This window comes from Vombatus ursinus, unplaced genomic scaffold (assembly GCF_900497805.2).
Source record: "Vombatus ursinus unplaced genomic scaffold, bare-nosed wombat genome assembly UNPS02014801.1, whole genome shotgun sequence".
In the NCBI taxonomy this organism is placed as follows: Eukaryota; Metazoa; Chordata; class Mammalia; order Diprotodontia; family Vombatidae; genus Vombatus; species Vombatus ursinus.
The window spans coordinates 25,470,084-25,493,328 of record NW_020954579.1 but is presented as its reverse complement, the minus strand read 5'-3'; the positions used below and the strand labels follow the sequence as shown (position 1 = coordinate 25,493,328).

At 34.6% G+C, this 23,245-nt stretch overlaps 1 protein-coding gene across 6 annotated transcripts in view; it reads left to right on the top strand.

Annotated features, from left to right (window-relative positions):
- The window catches only part of CEP112 (centrosomal protein 112), a 496,208-nt gene that overhangs the window by 290,787 nt on the left and 182,176 nt on the right, over positions 1–23,245 (top strand). For all 6 annotated transcript variants that reach the window (XM_027873031.1, XM_027873032.1, XM_027873026.1 and 3 more), the window contains exon 21: positions 5,426–5,656. In XM_027873031.1, the coding sequence (XP_027728832.1) occupies positions 5,426–5,656 (231 nt within the window). The remainder of the gene's footprint in view (positions 1–5,425; positions 5,657–23,245) is intronic.

Sequence of the window (23,245 nt, the reverse complement as noted above, 5' to 3'; positions counted from 1 at the left end):
ATTCACTTGTAAATCATTCTGATCTTTTCTTTTTCTTTGAGAGTTCATTTGTGGCTTATTCATTGTCTTTTTCTAATGTGTATTATTTAAGTAAACTGCTTCTTGTATTGCTGATCAGTGTATTTTATGTTTTTAAATATTCATCCATTTCATCTAAGTTGTATTTTTGTGGGCATATAAATGGGCAAAAAAATTTCTGATGGTTTAGTTCATCTTCAGTTGTTAAAATTATTTTCCCATCAGATTTGCTGTTTTGTTAGTTTCTTTTTTAATATTTTATTTTCCCTAGTAACATGTAAAACAATTTTTAAAATTTTTGTTGTTTTTTTTTTAAAGTTTTGAGTTCCAAATTTTCCAAATTTCCAAAGAATTCCAAATCCTTTCTTCTCTTCCCTTCCCCCACCCTGAGATAGTAGGCAATCTGATATAGATTATACAGGTGGAACCATGTAAAACATTTCCATATTAGTCATTTTGTGCAAGAAGACTTGAACAAAAGGGAAGGAAGAAAGAAAGAAAAAAGGAAGAAAGTAAAATAGTTTATATAAAATGATGTCAAAAACAGGAAAGGAGGTACAAAAATAGCAAATTAAGAAATCCATTCAAACTTTTTTTCTGATAGAAATATGGTCTTGATACCTTAGCCAGGCAGAAAGTAAAAAAAAAAAATCAGAGGCAGATGTGCCTTATGATCATTGATTCAAAAAATTAAATGGAATATTAGCAAAGAGGCTACAACAACATATTAAAAGAATTATTCACTCTGACCAGGTTAGGTGCCATGCCAAGCTCAAGAAATATGTAAACTCTTCTCTATTTCTATTCAGTAATTGAGAGAGATTTTTCTTTTCTATCTCTGACTTTTCTAAAGTTCTATTCAAGTCTTTTACTTCTTTCTAGTTTCTTGTTTGGTTCTGTCTATGTTTGAAAGTAGTACATTGAAATTCCAACCATTAGATTTTTGCTGGTTATTTTTTCCCTTCAATTTGATTAACTTTTCCTCTAAGTATTGAAATGCTATGTCATTAGTGCATTTACATTAATTTTTGATACTGTTTTGTTTTCTATGGTGCCTTAAACATAATTTTTCCTACTTATTTCTTTTTTTTTCCAGTGCATAACAGGGAAACATTAAGCTTGTTGTTTTATTTATAATGTATCACATTTGTATGCCAAAATTTATCAAATTGCTTTGTATATGGCCTTACTCTTGTACACAGTATAGTGTCATAGCCTTCACAGACATTGATCTTCAAAGAAAAGAGATTTAAGGAATGATAGTGCCTTTGAAAATATACTATTTCAGATCCTTTAGGATATGAAAGTACTTCATCTAAGACACCCATCAGGAATTATTTATACTGGCAGTCCATTGAAAAAGACATTACTATTTGAAATGTTTTCATTTTCAAAGAACGTTACATAAAATTTTAAAAAGCAAGGTGTAATCTGTTTAAAAAATAATTCATAGTTTATGCACTCAAAAATTTACTCCTCAAATGATTTCAATAAATTAACTTAATTATTTTCTGCATATTTATATTTATACATAAATCTCTGATAATCTATAAAGGAGGGTTTACAATTTTAAAATAAATGAAGTCCAAAAGTACCCCCTTCATAAAATGTATTTGACATTCTTCTTATATTAAAGAATGTAGCAATATGTACACCTCTTGTGCATTAGGAAAATACCATACAAGACAGCACTAATACAATGTGACTGTAAAATGTATAAATAATGTTCAAATAAAGAACTTAAACTTCATGTAAATGTTGTGGATTTTCTGATTTGATCTAACAAAAACAAGGTAGTGTTCAAGTGAAATACAAAAGAAAAGCATGCTTCATTGTCTTGAATTTGTTCTAACATTTTTTTTCTTAACGAACGATCTTACAGGGAATCAGTTTGAGAGCATAAAGGTCCCTTTGAGATCATTTGTCTGAAATGATCTTGACTTCTTAAGAGAACTTGATCAGTTTGGAATCTTTTTAATATGAATTTCTTTAACAACAGTCCAAGAAGCAGAATTCTGTATAACTGAAAGAAGCCGAAAATACGGTTTGGACTTAGATCCACCCTTATTTCTTTTTAATCTCTATACTGTTGCATCGTATAAAATCATGATTGCTACCACTACTTTTTAAAGTTCACCTGAAACACAGTTGATTTTATTTCTGCCCCTTATTTTAACTTTGTATATTTATACTACTAGTATATTTCTTTTTAAAAAATCTTATATTTGACTTTTAAAATCCATTATTCTATCTTCCATTTTATTAGTGAATTCATCCTATTCATTTCACATTTGTTTTTGTTAATTGTATGTTTCCACTCATTTTGTCCTCTTCTTCTCGTTCTCCACCTCATCTTTACAAAGAAGAAGGTGATGAAAGAGAATTTAGTCATAATTTAAACAATCTTCTCACTTCGCTGGCCACGCTGTATGCACTTTTGGAGGAAAAGGCTGGGCCTTATTTTGTCCTGATTTGTATTCCCTTTGGTTCTCCTGCTGATTTCTCTCAGGATTGGGGACTGTTTTTTTGAAGGATCTCAGTAGCTGTTCAGGCCACGGACCTTGAAAATTTTTGATACATTCATATCTGTCAGATCCAGAGTGAAGTTTAACTGCTGATCCTAGTTTGGGTTTGGGTTATACATCCATAGACTTACCCTGGGTTGAAGTTCCACTAGACTGTTGCCGGCCCAGCCCCTTGTCAGCTAGCTAGAAGGTTCTATGGGTTCAGAGTGACAGAATTGCTGGTGCCCCTTTAGTCTTTCCTGCACTGGTTACTCTGCTGCAGGTCCCAGACCAAACTAGATACTGAATTTGAGACCATACTCCATGATCAAAGCCACTCGGTAGTTGCTCTCTCTTGTTTTTTACTCCCTTCCAAGTACACAACCTGAGCCATCAACTGTTCTTTGCCACTGTGCAAACAGAGGTTAGACACCTCCTCATATTGGGTCTCTCCTCAGTCCACACTGGTTCTGCAACCCAGTTCAAAGGTATGAGTGACAGAGCTGGCAATTCACTCCTGTTCCTCATTCCTACAAAGTATAAGGCCCATCCCTACTGGAAGCAGAACTGCTTCTTGCACTAACACATAACCACAGGCCCCAGTTCAGTCCAGGTACTAGAAGGTACTGCAGAATACCTTCCTAGTTAGAATGTCCGTATTGCCTGCAGACCTCTGTCAATGGTGACTTAGGTCAGTGGTGACCTAGGCTGGTAAAATAACTCACTGTGATTTTTCCTTAGATTTTCCTGTGATAACAATCTAGTGCTTGTGCTTTCTAGGTTTTTGTCAGAATTATGGGGAGAACTGGGTTATGATGCTTCTTTCTACTCCTACAACTGTCTTTACTGGTCTCCTAAACAATTTGGGGTAATGTCAATGAGGATAGAGATAAAAGAATAAAAGAAGAAGGCTGGTGATAATTTACTTCTAAATGACTGAGTGATTAATATAGGGACAGGACAAGAAATTGAAGAAGCCATAGAACTAATATTAGTTAAGAAATTATTATTGATGTGTAATAATAATAACGATGACAAAGCTCATAGTCTCCCAGGCTCTTGAGAGTAGGGACTATTTCACTTTTGTCTTTATATCACCAGTACCTCCCACAGTGCCTAAAACATAGTAGGCATTTAATGCTTATTCATTAGTTGATTAATTGATTAACCTGTAATTTCAATAATAAGTAGATCTCATGAGGAAATTCTCCTATAAATGAGATTGGTAGCTTTTTAAACCAGTTTTCAGTTTTCATCTCTTTAACTTAACTTTATCTCTTTAATTTTCCTTCAATTTGATGATTGGGTAGGTACCAAATTTTGCTTTCTATTTGAAAAGGCTCATTTGGTTAAATTCACCAGGTATGAACATGACTAATATGGAAATACATTTTACATGATTGCACATATATAATCTATATCAAATTGCCTATCATTTTAAGGGAGAGGGAGGGGAGAGAGGGAGGGAGAAAAATTTGGAACTCAAAATTTTATAAAATAATGAATGTTAAAAATTGGCCTTCCATGTAATTGAAAAAATAAAATACTGTTTAAAGTTAAAAATATTTTAAAGTATTTAAGATATTTTAAAGAAAAATTATTTTAAAAATTCTTTTATTTCAAAGAAAAATGAGAATAAAAATACTTACCTAAACAATGTTCACCTCAATTATGTCTTGATTGAAACTGCAATTGTTTAGCAAGCCCACAATAGTAACTTGTGTTGTTTTTTCTAATTATTATATTGAAAAATCAATATATTAGTTTTGAGACATTTCATAAATGAAGCAATATTTTTTCTTTAGTGTAAAATTTCAGCCTCTACATTATATGCTTCTCAATTTAATTAGCCATAATCAGTCTCACGTTAATGTCATATCAGATCTGTACCCATCTGTAAAATCATCTGCTGATTTAGCAATAGTAATAGTAGACTTTTGCTTGCCCACCTTTTCTCTCCATTTGCCTTGCTGTAATGATATACTTTATACTTGAATTTAGAATCAGATAAATCATCACGTTAAAACAAGAGGAGCAGAAGGGCCTGTTTTGCGACACTTTATTTTTATGGAAATGTGCATCCCTGAATGTCTAGAACAGAGACACAAATGAACAGAAATATTAAGCACATCTGTGAGGCCATCTCCACTAGAAAATGAAAGGCAGAGTCATCAGTTTCAAATCATTTTAGCACAACAGTGGCACCAATTGCAAGGCTACATTATCTGTAGAGGCAGGCATAAAATGGATTGCTCCACTATCCTTGTACAGCAGATCAGTAGATTTCTTCTGTTTGTTTGAGACAAGATGCCCTATTATGCTTGTCAGTTCTAATCTAGCAGATTCAAGTAGAAGTGTCTATAATTCAGAAATTTCATGTGGAAATGATTGGATTCTTTAAGATACAAAAAAATAACATAGAGGATTTTAATTCTAAATTAAATCGTGTATGCTTTGTTAGAGTTATGATGATGAAAATAAAGACCTTTTATGTTTTTATTCTATGGTTCCTAATCCCCTAAATTAATCCAATTCTTGATATTCAAGTTTGTATTATTACTGTCTACCATCTTGCCCTGGTTCCTATGTGAAGAAATTTTAATTTATTCAATGTCTGTTGAAAGAATATCATGCCTAATCTCATGATCACTCTGCTAATTCCTTCAGGAAGTTTTGGCAGGGTGTTGCCTTCTGAAATAGAAGAAATAAATTCAGGTTCTTAGTGTAGTAATGTGAATAATTGGGAGATTTCCTTAAGACTTAGCATATATTACTAAGAGGTATAGGTGGAAGGAGGAAAGAAGGAGAATGAGACATCATTTCCATTTATCTTCATAATACCTAAGAAAGACTTTTTTCATGAATACTATTTCTAATAAGAGTCCCTCCCTTTAAAAAAATAGATTATCTCTGAAATGGAGGCTCAAGTTCACAAATTGAGAGAAGAGTTGATTCAAGTAAACTCTCAACGGAAACAGCAGCTTGTAGAGCTTGGACTTCTTCGGGAAGAGGAAAAGCAACGAACAGCTAGAGACCATGAGACTATTGTGAACAAATTGAAGGCTGACTCAGAAAAGATGAAGTTAGAATTAAAAATGACACATGCAGCTGAAACAGAATTAACACTGGAAAAGGTAAGCTATCCAAGTGAACTCGTTGTATAGAACTTTTGTATAAAAAGTCATAATTGTAAAACCTCAGAGATAGTATAAACTATTAACCTTTTCTCCCTTAGGAGAGTCTTAATTTGTAATTTATGAAGTAATTATGAAAGAGAATTAAACTTAATTTTTACTATAATATGCTTTCATGTTGAGCAAATTGAGTACTTTGCCATATTTTTAAGCTCTGCTAAAGTAATAATAATAATAGCTAGTAATTATATAGAACTTCATTATCTCCTTTGATCCTCACAATAACCTCACAATAAGAGATAGGTGCTATCATTGCCCTCATGTTTACGGATGAAGAAATTAAGGCAAATAGAGGTTAAGTGACTTGCCAAGAATCATTCAACTGAGTGTCTGAGGCCAGATTTGAACTCAGGTCTTCCTGATTCCCAAGTTCAGTATTCTATCCACTGTACTACGTAGTTGCCTACAAGAAGCTTTTGCTTGGCATTCACCCAGATTGGGTGAAAGCAGGTTTTTCTCATACTCTCTGGTTTATGTCTTATGCCCCCACTTAGAGTTATTCCAGGAAAACATCCTTAAACAAAGTTTAGGTTTGACTAGTGTATGGGGTTTTCCCCAAAGAGATTAAGAGTCTCATCTAGAAAAGTCTAGAAAAGTTACTTAATGTGCAAAATAGTAGATAAAATATATAGAATAGCTATATATTTTCTCTACCACCAAAAAAAAAAAATTCTCGTTAGTGTTTATTGATGCATTCTTAAACAGGAACCAGTAACCCTTCACTCCAATTATATTCATCTAGGTGGTTAATAAATAAAGCATGAACCATTTTGTAGAACCATCAATTATTTCACTTTCACCTTAGATCTGTATTGTTCACACAACTCACTAAAGATCAGTATATTCTGGCAAACATGCATGGCTCATTTGGTGTCAGTGGACATCTCCTTTGAGAAGAATATAGCTACAGGAAACATCTCTTGCAGCCAACACAGAGACCTCCCAATGGCTCTGGCCCTTTCCAGCTCACGAGGTAGTCATTAAGTCTGGAAACATTCATTTCAGGAGTGCTATTCAGTCACCTTTTCTCAGATAAAGAAATACAAAGCAGAAAAGGAAACGGGACTTGAGATCCAATCTCTTTTAACAAAGAATAAAAAAGAAAAAAATTGTTTAGCAAAACTAACTGCAATATCAACCAAGTCTGGCAAAATATACATTGTTCTACCTTGTCCCCGCTTTCTCCTATGAAGAGAGGGAGGTGTATTTTCCCCTGTCTTCTTTAGGGCCAAATTTGATCATCATCATTGTTGTTATTAGTACTACACAGCATTCAGTATCAGGGTTCTTATTGTGGTTTCTCACTGGTTGCTTCTTGAAATCCATTATGCTAACTGCCTCCCAGGCTTGTTCTCTTTATTTTTGGCAGGTAATTCCACTGATGCCATATTCTATTTGTCTTCCATTTTACCACTGTAGACACCCTTTATTCTAACTACCTGCATTCCTTGACTTTTTTGTGTTTCCTGCTGCTAGCGATATTCCCACTTGCCAACTCTAGATATGACTGGTCTCCATGTTTCTGGATCCATTATTCTGGATCTGGCCACCAAATAAAATTTGGTTATAACAGGCTTTTTGTTTTCTCAAAATGGAGTGGAAGTAGCAGATTATCTAGGTAGGAGTCATAAGAAGTAACAGCCTATATCCATATAATGAGGAAAAAAATTGAAAAGTTATAAAACTAGTCAGAAATTTCGGACTAGTTAATATAGAGGCAAGTAATATTAAATACTCAGTAACATCTAAAGATTTCACTCCATTATCACTTAGAAAGATAATTAGTGTTTATCATAATTATCCTCTATCACAAAACATTTAATTATATTTAAAATATTCTACTTAATAAGATTCTACTTAATTGTTTAATGATCATTCATCTGCTTTAATATACTCTATATAATGAAATGTGTAACAGCTAGGTGGAGCAGTGGATAGAGTACTAGGCCTGAAGTCAGGAAGATTCGTCTTCCAGAGATCAAATTTGGCTTTAAGACACTGCTGTGTGACCCTGGGCAATTCCTTTAACCCTGTTTGCCTCAGTTTCCTCATCTGTAAAATGAACTGGAGAAGAAATGCTTAAACCACTCTAGTATTTTTGCCAAGAAAACCCCAAACGAGGTCATGAAGAGTAAGACATGACTGAAATGAGTAAACAGCAATTTACAATAAATACACATTAAAATTTTTTAGAATTTGATCATAAGTAAAATTTCCATAAAAATGATTAAAATGTTTTAATGCCTTAATTATCTGCTAAACTGATATTATAGAATATTCCTTGCTTACACCAGATAAATGAAGCTTCAATGTTTAATAGATGTGAGGAAAGTCTTTACCATTTAATAAGGATTATAGTATCCATAAATGGAAGGAAACTTAGAGGTCATCCAGTCTATCCCCTTCATTTTTCATATGAGGAAACTGATGTCCAGAGATAGGAAGCCAATTCATTCATTCAATAATTTGATCAGTAATCATTTATTGAGAATTTCATTTAGACAAGGCACTGTGCTAGGTACTAAGGATAATGCAAAAATGAATAAAACACAATACCTACCACCTAAGGCATGGGTAAAAAAATAATTGAGGAGATAATTTAAATTCATCCCTAATTTTCTGAAACAAATATATTGTATGAAATAAGATAAACCTATATTAAAATATAAATGCCTGTCCAGGTAGCATAGTACTAGACTTGGAATCAGGACGACCTGACTTAAAATCCTGCCCCAGACAATTATTAGCTCTGTGACCCTAGGTAAGTTACTTAACCTCTATTTGTCTCAGCTTCCTCATCTGTAAAATGGGAATAATAATAGCATATACCTCAAAGAGCTGTAGTGAGGATTAAATGAGATAATGTATGTAAAACACTTTTGCAAACTTAAAACACTATATAAATGCTATTATCATTTGAGTACTACTATGTACTTCACTATAAGTTGCAGTGCAGCATCTCATTGTGGTTTGGTGGTGGCTCTGGATTCTCAAAGAATACTTCAGCAGAGGATGAGCTCTAACTGGTAGTTCTACCAATTTGACAAGACTTGTAATATAAGTCTGTGGTCCAAGATCCAGCATAGCGAGGTTTATGGAAGTTCGTAAAAAGATGTGCCCCTGGTTAATGAAATATTTTTGACCTTAGGAAGGAAGGGAATAAGCATTTATATAACGTCTACCAAATGCCAAGTACTATGCTAAGCACTTTACAAATATTATTTCATTTGATCTTCACAGCAGCCCTGGGAGGTAGGTGCTATTATTATCCCCATTTTACAGTTAAGGAAACCAAGGCAAACAGAGGTTTAGTTACCTTCCCAGGGTCATACAACTGCTAAGTGTCTGAGGCCACATTTGAACTCAGGTCTTCCTGACTCCAGGCCCAATTCCCTCCCCTTCCCTCCCCTTCCCTCCCTTTCCCTCCGTTTCCCTCCCCTCCCCTCCCCTTCCCTTCCCTGCCCTGGCCTTCCCTGCCCTGCCCTGCCCTGCCCTGCCCTTGCCTGCCCTGCCCTGCCCTGCCCTGTCTTTGTCTTCCTTTGTCATTTCTTTTCTTTTCTTTTCCCCAGAACCTAGGATAGTACCTTGCATATTCAGATTCAAACTGGGTTCAATGGCACCTATCTGCTGACTCACAAAATCATTTTTACCTACAAAATGAAGCGATAGGATGAGGAGGGAAAGATAGTTCACTCCTATGCCAAGGGTAGTTCCCACTCTGAAGTCCTTCATTATTACAATTAACCACCATTTGACTGACCTGCTGTTGGAATGTGTGATTCCAAACTACCTTGCTATCTTATACATATCATCAGAGTTGCCTTTGATTCTTTCATCTAACCATAAAATATTTCTGTATTGTGTCATCTTCTTTCATGTGATGACTCAAAGACCCTGTGATTCTTTCATATTTATTAAGAAATTACTGACACTTAGAATCTGTTGATTAGTCAAGTTTAGATGTCTAGGCTTTCTGTGATTATATTATTTGTTCCTAAAGTGTTACTGTGTCAGATTCTGGAAATTTCCCACTCTAACTTGTATACACTTTGTATTTACTTACATGTTGATTTCCTGTAGTATAATGTAATCTCCTTAACCATAGAGGCTATTTCGTTTTTGTTTTTGTATTCATAGAACTAGTTCAGTGAATTGTATGTAAATAGGCGCCTAATAAATTCTGTTGAATTGAATTTTTAGTTACTTCAAGAACTTCATGTTAAGAGGAACATAAAATCTCTAATCATATCAGGATATCAGGATTAGATATTGTTCAGAATGAGTAGTATTGCAATAATTTGGTACTTAAACTTGGCCATATATTTTTCAGAAATTCAAGTAGGTATTAAATAATTATGTTTTAAATTACATATTTGGATATATAATGCAGCATATCAAACTTTCCTAACAGTGTAGATATGTTTGTGAAATTGGCATCACCATAAATGATATGAGATTCTTGGACTCCAACCATAAAATGCTAGCAGAAGAAGTAAGCTTGAATGTTTGTAGCTGGGAGTCATCCAAAGGCTGTGATGAGCAATTCAGTATCTTTTATAAATTTAAGGAAATATCACATAGTATAATTATTCAAAGCCAAGGTCAAAGAACTTAAACCTTTGAATGTTACTGTTAAAGGATTAACAATTTATGAAGATACAATTTTGACTTAAAATGGATTTTTGAATCTCAATTTAGTTTTTTCACTTTGATCTTTTCTCTGTTATTTTTACTTTTGCCTAAAATGCAAATTTTCTCATATTTATTACACAAGTTACAGATAGTACTTGACAAAACTTGAAAATAATTTAAAAATTAATTTTAATCAATTTATTCATGAACATTACATGCTTTGTCTTTGATACATCTTTAGTTGTCCAATGCCTACTGGATAACTGTACCAGTATGTGCCACTAATACCTCAAGTTCAATCCAATTCAATCCAAAAGCATTCAACAAATAAAGCCAGCAAATTTCACCATAACATAGAGAACATGATGAAGAATAATATGACATTAGTCCAGAAAGATAGGCTGGAACTACCTTTCCTGTGAAGGGCTTTAAAAACCAAGATAAAGATGTTACTCAGGACAGGGGCCTGAGCTGGGCCCCCAGATCTCTAAAACCTGTGGCTGAGGATGTTCAACCTCGGAAATGTAACAGGAAAAGGAACGAGAGAGTTAGGCGGGGAAATGCAAGGAGTAAGTGACTGTAGATAAAAGAGAAAGTCTGAAAGACCAAGTCTAAGAGAGAAAGCCTTTGTAAAAACCTAGTTCTCAAGCTGATAAACCAACAGAGGCTCTGCTCATAGAAACAAAAAGAACAATGAATAAAACCTTGAAATCAGTGCACTATGAACAGATATTTTATTTTTAAGTAAAATGAACTAAAACTCTGGTTTTAGAAAATAAAAATTTGGATTATACAAAAGATCAAGGACTATTATTAGCAAGGAACTCTAGAATGGTTCAAAATAGAAATAAAACTTTAAAAAGAAGAAAGTAGAGAAGAAATTAGGTCAGAAACCAGAACTCTCAAAGAAGAATTCAAAAACACAAATTTCAGGATTCTGAACATAGTAAAGATGATGGATAATCTCTTCTCAGAAGCAGAGGTTCAGAGATGTAAAATAATAGATGTAGTACAAAAAGAGGAAGAAAATTTGACAGAATAGAAGTAACAATTTTAAAAGACTACATCAATTCTGTTGAAGCCAAAGTGACTGACTTCAAAGAAAGGATGCATAAAAGCAACCTAAGGAGTCTGTCTCCTAGAAGAACACATTGAAAAATTAAAAAAAATACCTTAAATACCATACTGTAGGAAATATTACAAGATAACTCCCCAGAATGTTTATACAGCAAAGCACTAATCAACTGAATTTACAGATTAATATCAGAGATAAATTCCATATTTGAAATTTCAAGATGTCTATGAATACTTTTCACAATTTCAGTAACAAACAAGTTTTGCAAGCATCCAGCAGAAAGACCTTCAAATATGAAGGAACACCAATTCAATTAATGCAAGATTATTCAATAGTTATATAAAATCAAAGAATATTATGAAATAGTGTGTCACAAAAATCAGAGGTGCTCAAACTACAACCCAAAATAACATATCCATTAAAGCTAAACCAATCTTCAGTGGGAAAAGGTGGAAATTTACAAAAGAGAGGAATTTGGAACATTTCTATTTTTAAAAATCCCACAAGTGAGCATAATTTTTAATTTGCAAACATCCAAACATTAGAAAAAAGGAAAACTAAATGAGTGCAATTCTCGAAACTAAACAATTGAAATCATTTCTCTCATGTTTATAAGATATTACTTAAAAAAAAATCTAACAGAGATAAAATGACAAAGAAATCTTTAAGGAGTGAAAGGGACCTAAGTGGCTAAAGATTTAAGGAAAAGTTAAAGGATCAGGAGATGGAATGGAGGAAGAGCTAAATGTGTGCTCCATGGACTAAATTCCATGATCCTCTGTAAATGAATCAATATCAGTTCTGGAAAGTACAGCAGTGGAAAGATGCGAGAATAAATAAGGAGAAACAAGGAATAAAAGAGAATTGTAGATTTACCTTCTCTTCTCCACCCAACCCCTCTTCAGAGGTTCTTGTCTGTAATAAGCAGGGCTCTTATACTGGGTTTTGTCTGAGCAGAATTTATACATTAGGAGACCATCTTTTTAAGAAAGTGTTGTACTGGATGGCAGAATGAAAGCAGGGACTCACCTGAACTCTCTCCCAGATCTCTTCAAATATCTCTAAAAAGTGACTCTGAACAAATTCTAGAGTGGCAGAACCCACAAAAAGACAGAGTGAGGCAGATTTCCAGCCCAATACAATATTGCCCAGAAAAATCCTGAAATGGTAGAGTCAGCTGAAAGACTAGATATAGCAGTCTTTTAGCTCATGAAGCTAGGGGGATTAACAGGAAGATCCCCCTTGCTGTGGCTGAAGGGGACCTGGAAGGGAGACATCCCAGCAAACCAGTGGCAAGCCCCACCTCAGCAAACCAGAAACCAGGTCCTTAGCCCCAGCACAAGAAGCCTGGGATAGTTCCCCCTGTGCCCCAGAAACAGAGATCAACTTTAAAAGCCAGGAAAAAGGCAAATAACATGAGAAAGAAGCAACATAGAAAAACAGTGACCATAGAAAAGTATCTTGGTGACAGGGAAGATCAAAATGCAAATTCAGGGGAGGATAACATTGTCAATATACGCACATCTGAAACCTCAGAGGGGAATATGAACTGGTCTGAAGCCCAAAAAGCCTTCTTAGAAGAGCTCAAGAAGGATTTTAAAATTAAAATAAGGGAAGTAGAAGAAAAATTGAACAATTCATTTTAAAAAATGGGGAAAAAAAGTACACTGAAGAAAATAACTCCCTAGAAAGTAAAATGGGCCAAATGAAAAAGGATGTACAAAAGCTAACTGAAGAAAACAATTTATTAAAAATTATAATTGGACAATTGGAAGCTAATGACTCTATGAGACATCAAAAATCAGTAAAACAAAATCAAAAGAATGAAAAAAATAGAAGAAAATGTGAAATTCCTCAATGGAAAAACAACTGACCTGGAAAACAGATCCAGGAGAGATAATTTAAGAATTATTGGTCTACCTGAAAACCATGATGAAAAAAAGAGCCTGGACAGCATCTTTCAGGAGATCAAGGAAAACTGCCCTGAGGCCCTGGAACCAGAGGGTAAAATAATCATTGAAAGAATACCCTAATTATCTCCTGAAAGAGATCCCAAATTGAAAATGCCAAGGAATATTGTAGCAAAATTCCAGAATTATCAAGTCAAGGAGAAAATCCTGCAAGCGTCCAGAAAGAGGCAATTAAAATATCATGGAACCACTGTCAGGATTACACAGGACCTTGCGGCTTCTACATTAAGAGATTGGAGGGCTTAGAATATGATGTTCCTTAAGGCAAAGGAGTTTGGATTACAACCAAGGCTCAACTGCCCAGCAAAATTGAGCATAATCTTTCAGGGGAGGAGATGGACATTCAATAAAATAGGGGACTTCCAGATTTTCCTGATGAAAAGACCAGAGCTCAATAGAAAACTTGATCTTCAAATAAAAGGCTCAAGAGAGGAATAAAAATGTAAACAGGAAAGGGGAAAAAAACATATGTTATTCAATAAATTGTTTACATCCCTACATGGGAAGATGATACTTGTAACTCTTGAGAACTGTATCTTTATTATGACATTGAGAAGGGATGTATATAGACAGAGGGGGAGGGTTTAAGTTGACTTTGATGGGATGATGAAAAACCAAATGAAGTGGTGAAAAGGGATTGTAATGAGAGAAGAGAAAAGGAAGAAGCAGAAAAGGATAAGTTATATCGCATGAAGAGGCACAAAGACATATTACAGTAGAGAAAAAGAAGGGAGGGTGATGAGCATTGTTTGAACTTTATTCTCATCGGATTTGGCTCAAGGAGGTTCTAACATAATCAGTGAGGTGTAGAAATTTAACTTGCCGTATACGCAGTAGGAGGGGAAAGGGGATAGAAAAGAGAAGGGGGGTTACTAACCCCAAGGACAAAGTATTGATTTAGAAGAGTAGACTATAAAAATCAAAACAAAAATGAATAAATGGAAGAAAATAGAAGTCCAACAATCAGAATGTTAAATGTAAATGACTAAACAATAGAATATAAACATAGCAACGTGTTTATGAAAACAAAGTCTAGCAATTTTCTATATATGAAAAATCATCTAAAAATAATACATACAGAACATATGAGAGACTTGAATAAAATTTACCCTAAATCAGATGATTCAGGAAAAAAAAAGGAATTGTAATTATAGCATTATAAACAATTAGTAAGTATTTAATAAATATCCATTATGTGTCAGGCATTGTACTAGGTTTTAGAGAGAAAAGTATAAAGAATGAAATAATCCCTATTTCCAATGAGCTTACATTCCAATCAAAGAGACAAGTACATACAAAAATATTTGTATAGCATAAATATGGAGTTTATTAACATATGTAGTATGTGTATTATTGTATATATCATATATTCATATACACACAAAGTAGTTAAATACAATGTACTTTGAGAGTAACAAGAAGGACTTCATGTAGAAGGTAGTAGCTGAGCTGCATCATGAAAGACTAGAGAGACTGAGGCAGATGCAAGGAGGAGGTGCATTCTACATATGGAAGATAGCCAGTGCAAAAGCACAGGAGACAGGAGATGAGTACTGCAGTGAGGGAGGGATGGAGAGGACAGTTTGGCTGAAATGCAGAGAGCTAGAGGTAGGGAATAATAGCTCATTAGATACAAAGATAGATTGGGTCCAGGTTATTATGTAAGGTTATTCAACTAAAAAGAGTTTATATCTTATTAGAAAAGCAAAAATAAATATTCATAATATGGAGATAAACAGGGAAATCACATTTAAATGTTCCAGGGACAATGGAAATACCAATTCTACAAGTATAAAAATATATCTGCATCAAACAACACATCTAAATTCATAAGAGTTCTGAATTGCAAAAAGATACAAATAATGAAACAGTAATTATAAAAAAAATTTTCAATGTTCCTTTCTCAGAACTGTATAAATCTAACAGCAAGATAAGCAAAAAGGAAAAATAGCTGAAAAAAACTATTGAAATAGTTATATCTGAAAAAAAAAACTTTAGAAATTTTTCAAATGGAAATAGTAAAGAATGTATTTTTCATTCCCCATGGTGCCGTTACAAAAATAGACCATGTCCTAGGACACTGGAAAATTTTAATTATAAAAAGGCAGAAATTCTAAAGATATTTATTTATGGTTGAAATGTTATTAACTATGTTACTGTTTTAAATGATTCATTTAATGAAGCCTAATTTTTAAAAATTTTCTAATGAATTATTTTTTGGTGTTAATAAGTTTGACGAATTTTAGAAAATGAATCCGTAAAACACATTTCTGTGATCTTATAATCGATTTATATGTGTTGGATTAAAACAAAGATTTTTAAAAATCCACATGGGACTATATAAATCAATATAAATGGATATGCAGTGTATTGGAAGGAAAACTATATGAAGATCCAAAATTTAGACCCAGTTAGCTTACAGCCCAAGACATACATCTTCAAATGTAATAATGTATGTCAATTGCGAATGACACAATAAAATAACTTTTTTCATTTTACTTTTTTTCTAGATATTTTTTTTAATATTTTGTTTTTCTCCAGTTACTAGTAAAAATTATTTTAGCAAAAAACTTTGAGTTTCAAATTCTCTCCCTTCCTCACTCCCCCATCCCCATTGAGAAGACAAACAATTTGATATAGGTTATATGTATGTAATCATGCAAAACATATCCATAATAGTCATGTTATAAAAGCAAATATAAAGAAAAAAAGTCAAGGAAAATAAAGTAAAAAAAGTATGCTTCAGTTTGTATTCAGACACCATCAGTTGTTTCTCTGGGAATGGATAGCATTTTTCATCATAAGTCCTTCAGAGTTGGCTTGGTTTGTTGTATTGCTGAGAACAGCTAAGTTATTCACAACTGATCATCTTACAATATTGCTGTTACTTTGTACACAGTACATTTCACTTTGCATCAGCCCATGCAAGTCTTTCCAGGTTTCTCTGAGAGAATCCTGCTCATCATTCCTTATAGTACAATAGTATTCCATCATAATCCCATATTTGTTCAGCCATTTCCCCAATTGATGGGAATCCCCTCAATTTCTAATTCTTTACCCCCAGGAAAGAGCTGCTATAAAATATTTTTGTACATATACGTCTTTTTCCTTTTTGAACAAATATTTTTAGCAACTAGTTATTTAATACATTAACCATTTTTGTTCTTGACTTTTCTTTATATTCATCATCCTTTTTTAATATGTAATTTAACTGGAGTGAAATACTCCATTCTATCATGTTAAAATTTAATAAAATCTATAGTATAGAAGTGAATAAAAATGCTTATTTACTGTGTAGAAATTTTGAAAGATATTTGATAAAGAATATATCTTTAATATCCATTTTTGGTGGAAGACTGACCAGTTAAAAGACAAATAAGATCTTATTTATCAAATATAAACCAAATAATTGAAGAAATATTTTATAGTAGTTGAGTATTGAGGGCACTGAACATAGCATGAAAAGATCTGGAGTTAGTACTAGGCTTTGCCATTTAGTAGCTGTGTTATCTTGCACAAGTCACTTAACCACATCGAGCCTCAGTTTCCTGAGTAGTATAGGGGGAAAAGAACAGGACTTGGAATCAGGAAGATCTAGGTTTAGAAACCACCTCCAAAGCTGACTGTCTTAGTGACCCGAAGCAAATCTTTTAACCTTCCTAAGCTTCAGGTTCCTTATCTCTGCATGAGGATACCTTTCCTTGAACCATAAAGCACTATAGATGTGTTTTATGGATTTTATCATCCATGGGTTATACTGGAAGTCCCTTTTAAACTCAAACATGGATATTCTTCTAAAAATACTTTATTTTATTTAGTCAGCTATATTAATGCTGTATATTTTATTGAATGTTGCAAGTTATATCCAGCTAATATAGATGCTAATTATTAGATGTATCATAGAAAATTACTAAGTGAGACATGCATACTATCTTCATTTAGAGCACATTGATAATTAATGTCAGCACTATGGTGACCTATTTTTATGGGATGTATGACTGTACTTAGGACAAAAACACTGTGTAACAAGGTGTAAAATACTATATGAAACATAAATATTGTAGAATTTACCACATATTACAAAAAGAAAAGGCAATGCTATATTTCTAAATGTATACAGATATGAATTTTGGCTAACTTACCTGTTTGCAAGGTATTTTCTTGAGAAGAAAAATGGACATTCAGTTTCAAAGCATGCCTTTACCAGATGAGCAAAAATTGTGAAAATATTCTCAGGAAGCAATCCTGGAAAGTTGAAAACACCTCATAAAACAACATTGTCTTTTGTTGAGTGGGGGTTCCTTTACACTGTATTTTTATTGAGAATTTTTTATGTTCTCTCTCTATATGGATAGATATAGATAGACGTATTTCTTTTATTCAGTTTTTATCTATATGTTTTGTTTTTTATATTGCCTAAATTTTCCTCAAAATTTCCTCTATCCCCTTCCAGAGAGTTATCCTCTATAACAAAGACTTTTTTTTTTACCCAGCTAAAGGTTTATTAGAATATCCATCATATTGGGCAGGCTCTTAAGGAGTCTGAACATTAGTAAACTATTGGCTAGATTATAAGAATCTGAGCAATGGCTAGATCATAAGAATCTAAGCATCTAAATAGAGACAAGTTGGAACTTATATACAGAAAGACTGTGGGAGGGACCTAGGAGTGGCCAGTAAGCTGGGGTGAACAGAACTCCTGGGACCTGGACCTTGTGACCAAGGGAGAATTGATCCCAGCTAGGATTAAGGGTGGGAAATGGCCAGGGGCCATAGGGAGGTGTAAGACAAAGGAAGGTTAGGTTAGGGTAGGTTAAGGGTAACAGAATTGGGAGATTGGGTGTTGTCACAATGAAAGGCCAGTTGATGGGATTACAGCCTCAGGCAAAAACCAGAGATTTGGCCATATGGGATAGTCCAGAGTTTTTCCTTTCTGGGGTCCAGATCCCATCCTCATCATTCCCCCCTCAAACAAATGGAACCCAAATTCTTTTGGAGTAAGTAGAGAGGGTCTCAGCTTCTGAAACTGCTTCCTGCTGGCAAGGGGCATAGAGCTGTCTCTGCCTTGAGAGGGTCCCAAAGAGGAGGTTGACTAAAAACAAGCACAGGCTGTATTTAGGGAACAATGGGGAGACATTGGCTGGTACCCTCTGTTTGCTACCAACTGTAGGTGAATGGCCTATAGTCTGGAAGACACAAATCTGACAGAAAAGACTGCAGGGCCCAGGTGTGACAGGATAAAACATCCTTAGCTCTGTTTGGAATCAGATAATTCAGTTTTCCAACCATGTAGTATCAAATCCACCTCATAGCCAGACTCAAGAGTAATCAGGTGGGTAACATTCCCTTTCAAAGGAACATAATGGGGAAACTGAGCCAGGAGGATCTCATCTTAGACTAAAATTGTCCTCTCAGCTTTTCCCAGTGCTGACTTCACACCAGTATTACATTCTCTCTGAGTAGCTTATGACATTTCTCAGATGGTGGATTATTGATTATCGATGGATTATGATCCATCAGACAACTCAAAATAAAATCTTAGGAGCTTTTACTTCAAACAGCAAGTTTCACTAATTACAGTTTAGGAAAAATTTTTCCAGGATTTACATCTCAAATTTAAATTTGTCCTGGTGTAAAAAGCCAATCATTAGAGATTTCTATACACTTGCAAATTCTCAGCAAGCCATAACCCAAACAAGCTTTTTGACTAGTTTACACACTAAAACAATAACCAACAATAGCCAAGTTATTTTAGCTGTAACCAAATTATGAAAAACTGCTTGACATAACTGAAACAAAAAGTTCACCAATTTGAAACTTGAAACAAACCCATTATCAGTCAAGTGACTTCAGTTTTGTTAAATTCATTTCCAAATTTCTTTACACAGAGAATCAACATCTCATCATTAATAGTTAAAACTACAAATTTAAAAGAGCATGCTTACCCAAGTTTGGAGGCTAGCTTCATTACCTTGAGCAGGATGTGCTGAACCTGGGTGATGTTTCCAGGCAAACATTGCCCTAGGGGCCAAAACCATTGCCAGGGGGGCCCATGCTGTCACTGCTGACCCTCCCTCCTTCCTTTCCCAGGTGGGGGAGGGCAAAATCAAAGGTGAGGCATAAAGGGTGAAACTCTTCTCCTATGAGAGGGGTTAGTGATACCCTCTTGACTCAAAGGAAGGAAGTGAACAGGGTTGTAAGTAGGAGTTTCAAAACTCCTTAATGATCAATCACAAAACCTCCAGAATCTGCTAAAATATTTTAGCTATTCTAACTTTTCCCTGTAATCTCCATGAAGGAGGATTCAGGGGTGTAGAGGGAAGGGAGTAGGTAGGCTTCAAGGAAGCAAAAAGCAACTGCAGTTTTTCCCAATTCCCTAGCACCAAGAGAACTAACAAAATTGGGCATACACTTCTGAATAGGACATCCGTTCTTGTCATCTATGCTGCGGAAGGTGTACCCAGGTACATGGCCTCGAACCGACCCAGCGGACCGAGAGCCTGAGAGGGTCAGGCCAAGTGCAAGATAGCCTTGTAACTGTCTGCCTGAAAAACACCTCCAATCCTTGGTGGTTGGAGAGCTACCCAAATGCAGAGTAAGAAAGGAAAGGTGGGGGAGGCTTGCATACCTTTCAGTCTTGGCTGGAGAAGAATTTGGGGTTAGGCAGTTTCCCTGTATGGGCCACCAAAATGGTGAGGTTTAGGAGTTTAGGGGTGCTGGAACCTCAAAATCGCAACATGCGGATCCTGCCTGAAAGAATTCAACCCAAGCTTTCTTTCAGCCAAAGACAAGGTTTATTAGAACATCCGTCATATTGGGCAGGCTCTTAAGGAGTCTGAACATTAGTAAACTATTGGCTAGATTATACGAATCTGAGCAGTGGCTAAATTATAAGAATCTAAGCCAAGATTTTTCTTTAAGGAAGGAAAAAAAGAAAAAGAAAAGAAAAAAATTGAGCGAAAATGACCAATACATTGAAAATAATCTGTGTTCACAATGTTTCATAATTGTGAACTTTTTTCTTACTAGAATCCATGCTTCCACTTCATTTCCTCTCCCTGTCTTCTTAATCCTCCGTTATCTGCTTTCCAATCTCATTATTCAACTGAAACTGCTCTATCCAAAGTTACAGATCTTTTAGTTGCCAAATCTAATGGCTTTTCTCAGGCCTTATCCTTCTTGACTTTTCTTCAGCCTTTGATACCGCCCTTCACTTTCTTTTCCTTGATATTCTCTCTTTTTTCTTTGTTAGTAATTAATTTATTTTTAGTTGTCAACATTCACTTCCATAAGATTTTGAGTTTTGAATTTTCTCCCACTCCCTCTCCTCCCCCTCTCCCCAAAATAGTATGCAATCTGATACAGGCTGTACTTATACATTCATATTAAGCATATTTTCCCATTAGTCATGATGTAAAGAAGAATTGGAACTGATGGGAGGAACCGTGAGAATGAAGCAGTAAAACAAAACAACAAAAGAAAAGGACATAAAATAGTATGCTTCCATATGCATTCAGACAGACTCCATAGTTCTTTCTCTGGATGTGGATAGCATTTTCCATCATTAGTCTTTTGGAGTTGTCTTATAGCCTTGCATTGAGCCAAGTCTATCAAAGTCAGTCATCTCACAGTGTAGCTGTTACTGTATATAATGTTCTCCTGGTTCTTATCATTTCACTCAGCATCAGTTCATGTAAGTCTTTCCAGGTTTTCCTGAAGTCTGCCTGCTCATCATTTCTTATAGCACAATAGTATTCCATTGCATTCATATACCACAACTTATTCAGCCATTCCCAAATTGATGGACATCCCCTCAATTTCCAAATTTTTGCCACCACAAAAAGAGCTGCTATAAATATTTTTTGTACATGTGGGTCCTTTTCCCATTTTTATAATCTCTTCGGGATACAACCTTAGAGGTGCTATTGCTGAGTAAAAGGGTATACACAATTTTATAGCCCTTTGGGCATAGTTCCAAATTGCTCTCCAAAATGGTTGGATCAGTTCACAACTCCAACAACAATGCATTAGTGTTCCAATTTTCCCACATCTTCTCCAGCTTTTGTAGTTTTCCTGTTTTGTCATGATAGCCAATCTGTTAGGTGTGATGTAGTACCTCAGAGTTGTTTTGATTTGCATTTTTCTAATCAATAGTGATTTAGAGCATTTTTTTCATATAACTATAGATAGTTATAATTTCTTTATCTGAAAGCTGCCTGTTCGTGTCCTTTGACCACTTATCAACTGGGGAATGACTTGTATTCTTATAAATTTGACTCATTTCTCTATGTATTTTAGAAATGAGGCCTTTATCACAGACACTGGTTGTAAAAATTCTTTCCCAGTTTTCTGCTTCCCTCCTAATCTTGGTTGCATTGACTTTGTGCAAAAACTTCTCAATTTAATGTAATCAAAATTATCCATTTTGTATTTCATAATGTTCTATATCTCTTGTTTGGTCATAAATTCTTCCCTTCTCCATAGATCTGATAGTTAAACTATTCTTTGCTCTCCTAGTTACTTATAGTATCAGTCTTTGTATCTACATCAGGTACCCATTTTGACTTTATCTTGGTATAGGGTGTAAGATATTGGTCTGTACCCAGTTTCTACCATACTATTTTCCAGTTTTCCCAGCAGTTTTTGTTAAATAGTGATTTCTTATCTCAGAAGCTGGGGTCTTTGGATTTATCAAATAGTAGATTACTGTAGTCATTAACTGTTGTGTCTTACATACCTAACCTATTCCACTGATCCACCACTCTATTTCTTAGTCAGTACCAAGTAGTTTTGGTGATTGCTGCTTTATAATACAATTTAAGATCTGGTACAACTAGGCCACCTTCCCTTGCATTTCTTTTCATTAGTCCCCTTGATATTCTGAACCTTTTGTTATTCCAAATGAATCTTGTTATTGTTTTTTCTAGCTTTACAAAATACTTTTTTCATATTTTGGTATGGCACTGAATAGGTAAATTAACTTAGGTAGAATTGTCATTTTTATTATATTAGCTTGGCCTACCCATGAGCAACTGATATTTTTCCAGTTATTTAGATCTGACTTTATTTATGTGAAAAATGTTTTGTAATTGTGTTCATATAGTTCCTGGGTATGTTTTGGCAGGTAGACTCCCAAATATTTCCCAATATCTACAGTAACTTTAAATGGAATTTCTCTTTCTATCTCTTGGTGTTGGGCTTTATTAGTAATATATAGAAATGCCAATGATTTTCAATCAATTTTTGACTTGATTCTCTAGGATTCTCTGAGTATACCATCATATCTGCTTTGTTTCTTCTTTGCCTATTCTAATTCCTTTGATTTCTTTTTCTTCTCTATTTGCTCAAGCTAACATTTCTACTACCATATTGAACAACAGTGGTGATAATGGACATCCTTGTTTCACCCTTGATCTTATTGGAAATGCTTCTAGCTTATCTCCATTACATGTGATGCTTGCTGAAGGTTTTAGGTAGATGCTACTTCTCATTTTAAGGAAGACTTCATTTATTCCTATGCTCTCTAGTGTTTTTAATAAGAATGGATGTTGTATTTTGTTAAAAGCTTTTTCTGCATCTATTGAGATGATCATATAATTTCTGCTAGTTTTATTGTTGATATGGTCAATTATGCTGATAGTTTTCCTAATATTGAACCACCCCTGCTTTCCTGGTATAAATCCTACCTGGTCATAGTGTATTAGCCATGCCTTGATATTCTCTTGTCTCTAGATTTTCCAGGGTCTGCTCTGGGATGGTTGTTCTTTCTCATTTTTCTTTGCTGGATCATCATCCAAGTGATATCTAATAACCCTGGGTGTCCCTCGTTTCTCTATCCTGAGTTGTCTTCTC